At 45.5% G+C, this 7,832-nt stretch overlaps 1 protein-coding gene across 3 annotated transcripts in view; it reads left to right on the top strand.

The window, feature by feature from the left end:
• The window catches only part of LOC115083857 (zinc finger protein 271-like), a 634,158-nt gene that overhangs the window by 594,625 nt on the left and 31,701 nt on the right, over nucleotides 1-7,832 (top strand). The window contains exons 1-2 of one of the 3 annotated variants that reach the window (XM_029587897.1): nucleotides 4,570-4,860; nucleotides 5,226-5,352. The exons of 1 other annotated variant lie outside the window; for it this stretch is intronic. In XM_029587897.1, the coding sequence (XP_029443757.1) occupies nucleotides 4,837-4,860; nucleotides 5,226-5,352 (151 nt within the window). In that variant the 5' untranslated portion in view covers nucleotides 4,570-4,836. Of the gene's footprint in view, nucleotides 1-4,569; nucleotides 4,861-5,225; nucleotides 5,353-7,832 lie in introns of those variants that run through there. One more of the 3 variants, XM_029587895.1, reaches the window with a different exon arrangement.

Raw genomic sequence — 7,832 nt, 5'->3', positions numbered from 1 at the left:
CTCACAATCCATCAGAGAACCCACATTGGCAAGAAACCATTTGCATGTACTGAGTGCAGTAAAAGCTTTAGTCTGAAGGCCCACCTTGCAGCCCCTCAGACAGAGGCAGAAGATTTGAGGAATTGTTATACTGTCATTTCTGTTATTACAATCAATGTAACCCTGCAAGAATTGCAGTTTAGAATTTTTCAGAGTAATCTTCGTGCTTGTATGAGCACATTTGATGGGTCTGGCTGCTTCTGCGGGCTGTGTTAAATGTACTGTTCTCAAGGCCATATTATTTCATTGTTTATGGGAATGTCCTTTGGTTATGTGATTCTGGGAAATATTATTCCATGAACTTACTATTATGATTCATAAACCCACTCATATATCCCCTGCTTTTTGTCTTTTGGGTTATGTGAAACAATTTTCTTAGCATTCAGGCAGGTTAACCCACGACCAGTGGATTATGCACCTCCACCAACAGTTGGAGACATCAAAGCTGGCATCATGGTATATATACATCTGCAATGACAGCCCACAGTATTCTCCATCTCGATCAGATGGTGAATGTACATTTCCCTACAAGGCATTGCTTGTTGAAAGAAAAAAAAAAGGAGAAAAAGAAGAAAGAAGGAGATTTATGCACCGCTCCTCCTGAGGTGATACCTTATGGTCCCTACCTCAGTCGAGTTCTCCTGAGGTGATATTTGGTGATCCCTCCCTCGGTCGAATGCCTTGGTCTAGTAGCTGGTTTTCCAGCAGTTCACCCTTCAGTGCATACTGTTTGCACGAAGTCTAAGGACTACTTGATGCGGCTTCAGTTACTGGTGGAGATCAGCATCTAACTGTAGAGGTGGTTGAAAGTGGATGATCTAAGGAAGGCGTTTCCCTACAGACCCTGGCCTGGCTGGTACACACAACGAATGCAAGCCTCCGGCTTTAGGGGGCTCACTGTTAGGAGTTGATAGTGCAAGGGTCTCTCTAGAGCATCACTTGTCTGGAAGCATGTGCTGTTCAGCTGGCCTGCTTGCAGGTTCAAGTGGCTCGAGTAATGATAGGCAATACGAACACAGTGATTTACATCAGTTGCCAAGGAGGCACCAAAGGCCAGCAAATATCGCAGGACATATCCCAGCTCAGGGACTTGGCAGGAGATCTCTGCCTTCCACACTGCGGGAAAGGGCAATGTAAGAGCCGATTTTCTCAGCAAGACAGACCCTGGATCGAGAGACTGGGAGTTGTCAGATGAGGCGTGAAAGCTCATAGTGACCCTCTGGGGCCTTCTGTTTTTAAACTTATTGGCGAGATTACACAATGTGATGTTTCCTCATTTCCTCCATCGTAGGAGAGATCAGAAGTCCTTGAGTACTGCTGATGTCATGCAGGTCTGGCTGGAAGGCAAGCTTCTGTATGCCTTTCCCCGTGGCCCAGGTTGGACAGAGTGATTCGGAAGATCAAAAGACACATGGGATTGGTGCTTCTGGTGGCTCTAAATTGGCCCAGGAGGCTGTGGTATACACATTTGCGGAGATTCTTGGCAAACTCTTCTTCCAATTTACAATCCACAGGGACCTGCTATGACAGGGACCTGTTCTTCAGAAAGATCCGGCTTGCTTTTGTCTTACAGTATGGCTGTGTTTTCCACCTTGCTTCAAGCGCAGAAGTTTTTTCCATTTCTTTAGTTTACGTTCGAGTTTGGAGAGTGTTTGAGGTTTGGTGTGAGGAATGAGGTGTGCTTCCTCATTCGATGAAGATCTCTCTCACCCATTTTGCAATCCTTACAGGATGGGTTACTTAAGGGATTGGCCCTTAGCTCCTTGAAGGTGCAGGTGGCAGATCTTGCCCGGTTTCAGGGTCAGAGGAATGGTAGACCCTTATCAGCCCATTTGGATGTGGCCCATTTTTTGAAGGGGGTGAAGCATCTGCGTTCTCCCTTTCAGTTGCTGGAGCTCTTAGGGAACCTTAATCTGGTTCTAGAACTTTTGGGCAAGTTTCACTTTTCGACCTCTATGTAGCCTCTCCTGGCGGTTACTGAGTTTGAGGATGATGTTCTTATGGCAATTTGTTCTGCGTGTGCAGTTTTGTGCTGCAGGTTCTTTGGCTGGGGGCTGTTCCTGTGGGTGACTCTAGGGGTGGTCCTGCTCCATCTGTTCTGTCTTTTTTGCCAAAAGTGGTCTTTGAATTTTGCTTGGATCATTAAATTCCCTGCCAATGCTGGGATAGACTAGAGAGAGAGATGTGAACGAATATCGTCTGTTGCGGACCTTGGATGTTGAGGCATCTGATGAGGTAATTGGAGGTTGCTATACCTCTCAAGAACACCCTGTTTGTTCTTCACAGTGGCAGTAAACAGGATGAGTCGGCATCATGGGCTGCCATAGCCCGCTGGATTAAGGAAGTTATTACAGTTGCGTATGTGAATACTGAGCAGTCGTTACCTAGACGGGTTAGAGCTCATTCCACTAGGGCTTGAGCTGTATCATGGGTGGAGCTTTGATTGTTATCTACTGACGAGATTTGCTGAGTTGCAATGTGATCCTCCATTATACTTTTCCAGGTATTGCTGCCTGGATGTGTAGACCCGGGAAGGATGCGGGAAGGAGTAGCTTTGGTACATCCCACTGATCATGGGTTAACCTGTCTGAATGCTAACAAAAGAGAAATGACTACTTATCTGATAATTTCCTTTTCTTTAGTGAAGACATGTTAATCCACCTTCCCGCCCTTGGCTGCTGGTCTGTGGTACTATTGCCCTCTTGAGTGGCTGTGTTTCCAGTGATGACTGGTGTCAGTTTCAGTTCCTCAATTAGTGATGTTACAGTCCTTGTCAGAACTCAGTGTTCCCTGTTACCTGGGTGCTTGAGTGGTTGTCTGTTGATAGTTATAATCAAATATTGTTAGTTTATCCACGGTTGGCTTTTGCAGAGAATACTGGCTGGCTGATATCAGTGCAGGGGTATATATACCGTGACATCAGCTTTGCTCCATCTCCATCTGCTGGTAGAGGTGCATAACGCACTGGTCATGGATTAACCTGTCTTCACTAAAAAAAAAAAAGGAAATTATCAGGTAAGTAGTAATTTCTCATTTCATAGGGAAAAGTCATAAAACATTTTTGTTGAAATATTGATGTACTGTTAAAATATGCTTCTTTGGCATATGTGTTGTATTTTATGTCGTGCAAATAAAAATAATTTTTAAAAAGTCATATATTAGGGTGATGACAAACTTATCATAACCCACAAACAAACAAGATAGCTAAGCACCCACTGATATAATTCTACACTTTTTATATATATGAAAAAGTCACTCAGTGAGAGCCAAACATATCTCAGTCTTCACAAATAAACAAAATCCTTCTCATCTTTTCTGAAGAATGGAAGTTTCAAAGTACTCCAGGAGCATGCTGTCAAAAGTTTATGGATGATCTCAGATGATAACCACTAACAAGTTTTATAGAATATCTTAGCAACCCTCACATGGCGTTTTGTCCTACTCATGCTTGCATTGGAGAAAATTCTCCAGCCATCTTCAAAACAGATTCACGCTTGAACTGCGCAAGGCACCTCGCATGTCTTTTTATACATATAGAATTGGTTTATAGGACACAAAAGTGATATAAAAGGTCTATGATTATATCAGTGGGTGCTTAGCTGCCTTGTTTGGTGGCCCCAGTTATGTGCATACAGAAAACTCTTCCCCTGCCCTGCTGATCCCCAGTGCTCTAAGTTCTTCTGAAATATAATCCTCCTCAGGGCCTGTGTGTTAGGTGAGTGTACATTATATACATCCCCTGCTAACTGGCCCGAATCTCAGAGTGAACAGAACTCCAAAGTTCCCAGGTTTGGAGAGAACCTGGAGTGGGGGTGGGGAAAGAGGACATTCAGGGAGATAATATAGGACGAATGGAATAAGGAACAGAGGAAAGATGGAAAGTGGAAGGGGGAGGAACGAGGAAAGGGAAGCAGGAAGGAAAAGGAGGAAGAAGGACAGGATAGAAAGAGAGAGACATAAAAATATCTGCTGTGGAAGGAAAGACTGAACTGAAATAGAAAAGAAAAAGGACACCAGAGAAAGACAGGGGAAAAAAGGAATAGAGAAGAGCAGCAGAAAAAGAGAGGCTGAGTCAGAAAATCAAGCCAGAGGCACTAACAGCTGGAAATTATTTTGTTGTCTGATAGAATGTTAATTAGGTAAAGTGCATTTCTGTGATCCACACTGGACATGAATATGGATTTTGCAGAATACAGAAGCAATAAATAATTAAATAATAAAAAAGATGCTACATGCTGTATGCAAGGAGGAAGAGGCATTTGAAGAAAGAAGGGAGAAAAGTCTATTTAGTACCAATCCCTGAGCTCTGGATGAGCAGAAACTAAAAGTCCCCAAGAATGGTGACAAGGAGGGGCTGAATTCTGGGGGTGACGAGGTGAGGAAAGGGTCAGTGGTGGGGGAGGAGGCAGTGTGATTTGGTAACTTTATCTAAAATGCCCAAATGAGCACGAGACCATAAATATTCAGGAGGAAGCAGAATGGGTTCCGCCCTGCGGTGCCAGAGCTCAGTGTAAAGCTTCATTCACCTCTCCCTTCTGTTCTCAGTGTAATCCTTTGTCCGCTCCTCTGTGATGTCATCAAGCTGCGCCCAGCAGGAAGAGGAGCTGTCGAGTGCTGGAGAAAGAGAAACACAAATCATTTGCAAATTAACAGCTGAAAACCAGAGACCCCTAGCCCCAAATCTCACCTTCTGCCGCTAAGCTGCATTGTAAAAGGCAAACATCCAGAGCTTTTCCAGCCTGAGAAAGAGCCCCCAATTCATTTCTTATCGTGAGAGCAGCAAAAGCAGAAAGAAAAATGCCTGCAGGAGCTTCTGCTCAGGTAGGAGATTGTTTCCAACTTCTTGCCCTCTCTAAACAAACATTCCTGCAGCTTTCTAACAACGGATATTGCAGAGTCGGCCCGTAAGGCCCCGAGCAGGCTTGATGTGCATAAAAGGCACTTTGGGATTCGCCTGAGTATAAGCAGAGAGATCAGGAGTACCGTAAGTGAAATTTTGTGTCTCAGATTCTATGTGTAATTGGTTTCCAGTTGATAAAACATTAGTCTGGGATTAGGTATTATATGACTGTGAATTATACACACTCACACAACTTTCCCCTTGCCCTTCAGAGCCCAACTGCTGTAAGATCTCCTGAGGAGCAAAATGCAGAAAGTGCTAAGTGTATTTCTGGTCTGTGTTTCAGGTCCCAGTAACCTTTGAGGACGTCGCTGTCTATTTCTGCCAGGAGGAGTGGGAGGATTTAGAAGAAGAGCAGAAGGAGCTTTATAAAGCTGTGATGAAAGACATATATCAGACCCTCAATTCACTGGGTAGGGGTCAATTTTACATTTTTATTAAGAGCTGTAGAGCATCTTGATAAAGATAGTTCTACGTGTAAGGCTTTCCTCCAAAGATTTTGTCAAAATGGTGAGAATGTGAGTACTCCATTGATCACTTTGGGACCAATTTAAGCTGTGATGAAATAGGACATTCCCATGGAGTTCACTCAACTGTGGAACCTATGTACTACAGTTTTGTAAATCTCAGATTGGCGCAGCTGGCAAAGAATGTGTAATCTCTGCTAGAACAACAATGATCATTGCCATGGGCTGCCCTCTCAAAAGGCCCAAGTGCTGCTGTTGAATCCACATCCACCGTAGCCCCTTGTGTCCAAGGAAGCCCTGATGGCCTATGGTAGCATCTCCTCCTTACCCCAATCTTGCCAGCACATGAAGATTCAGTAGCCAAAGTCCCACCCAATAACACCCATGGCCTCCAAATCTTCCTGTCCTAACATTTTCCATTATCTCCACCCTCTCACTCCCCTGACCATCTCTTGCAAGTTACTGTCATGCCTTGGGTCCACAAGAGGCTTCTTTGGACACATGGGGGTAAAGGGGCTTGCAACACAGGCTTGTATTTCCTTTAACTTACTGGCACTGGGAGCATCTCCAAGGGACCTTAGTCTGGCAGTGCTCCCAGGGGAGAGTAACTCCACTCTTTGAGGTCTTGCTAATCTTCCCAGAGTGGTGTGGGATGCAAGCCATGCTCCCTCATTGCCATAGTAATAAGTTGCACTTAGAGGGAAGGGATCAGCACCAGAAGAGCTAGAGAGAGGGGATAACGTTGGACGAGAGGTGTGTATGTTTGAGAAAGGGGAGAGGTGATCAGTACTGGGGATGGGTGGGTGTGTGATGAAGCTGTTTACTGTGGTTTGTATGGATGTGAGAGAGAGGGGCTGGGTGTATGAGTGTGAGAGGGAATCCATGATGCAAAAGGTGAGGATGAGCCCCCTCCCCCCCCCCCCCCAAAAAAAAATATTACCAGTCCTGGATCTCTCCTCTAATCCCTGAAATCTGGGCTATGGCCTTCCTCCTCCCCTCCCAGTTCTGGATCCCCCTTTCTTCTGGGATCAGATCCCACTCTCCTCTCCTCTTTTTGCTATTTCTACTCTTCCCCAGTCCCTGATCCTTTCTATCTTCCTTAGGGGTGTTAACTTCAAATGTTTTATCTCATTTTGTTTTATTTATTTGTGTTATATATTTAAAATAAAATAAATATAATGGCATTTAAAAAAATTGTGGTCAGTCTGGGCCTCACGTCCTTCTCCAGGCTTTCTCACTGTGATGGAGGAGCTTAGATAAAGATTTATAAAATAGGACAAAATTTACAGCAGCCAGTGGAGGTGAGGGTAGTCTCCTGGTTAGAGCAGAGGGCTGAGAAACTGGGAAGCCAGGATTCAAATCCTGCTTTCTTAGCATTCAGTCAGGTTAATCTACAACCAGTGGGTTATGCACCTCTACCAGCAGATGGAGACAGAGCAAAGCTGATGTAATGATATATACACCCCTCCACCGACATCAGCCCGCCAGTATCCTCTGTCTCCAGTAGATGGTGGATGTGCATCTCCCTACTGGGGATTGCTTTAAAAAAAAAAAAAAGGAGAAACTGGAAGGAGAAAGAAGTGCCTTGGTCTGGTAGCTGATTTTCTGTTGTGGACTTAGCTGTTGAGAGAAAAACAGCTGAGAGGCTAATGGGTGCAGAAAGCCGAGCGCGGTGGTGAAGGGCTTTGCCCTCTCCTCCTGCAGCGGGAGACTGACTCTGTTCTCGGCTGGGACGAGCTGAGCTCAGATAAAGAATAATAAAAAAAAAAAAAAAAAGAAGGGGAGATAATTTTAGGGATTCCATTCCCCCTCTGGTCTCCGAGCCTCGGCACGCCCATCTGACGTTTGTTCCTGCCTCTGGGGGGAGTTCGGAGACTTGGGGCAGCTTGGGGCGGGTTGAGCAGCCTTTTGGCTAGACCCCCACGCTCAGGCTTTGCCCAGACGCTGCATGGTAGGCCGCGGTCATGTTTGCGCGCTTTTCTGTGCGCAGGTGTGAGCGCTCAGGTGCTGCCGTCTGTTCATGCTTGCGTGCCCAGGTGGGCACCTACCTGGATTTCATATTGGGCGCTTACATTTTGGGCTTCCGTGATGTGCACTTATTGGACAGAGCTTCTTTTAGGGCGCCCTGTCCAGGCTCGCTTGTGCAGGAGAGCAGTTGGGTGCACAATTGCAGATGCCTTTGGGACCGTGCTGCTAGTGGGTGTTTATCCATGGCACCAGTAGCAAAGGAGCCTTAAGCGCCTACCCGCTTTGTGCTGCTTGCCATTTATGAGCATTACAGCCTGGCATCCCCTCTAACTTGTGTCAACACGGCTTGGAGACTCAGGAAGAGTTCTTTCTGGCTAATTTTGCTGAACCTGGCTCTTCCCAGCATGATGTGGGAATGGGACCAGAGGATGACCTTTTAAAGATTTCACCAGGTTTTG

The sequence above is a fragment of the Rhinatrema bivittatum genome, chromosome 2 (assembly GCF_901001135.1).
Source record: "Rhinatrema bivittatum chromosome 2, aRhiBiv1.1, whole genome shotgun sequence".
NCBI classification, from domain to species: domain Eukaryota; kingdom Metazoa; phylum Chordata; class Amphibia; order Gymnophiona; family Rhinatrematidae; genus Rhinatrema; species Rhinatrema bivittatum.
This window is presented reverse-complemented; position numbering and strand designations above follow the sequence as displayed.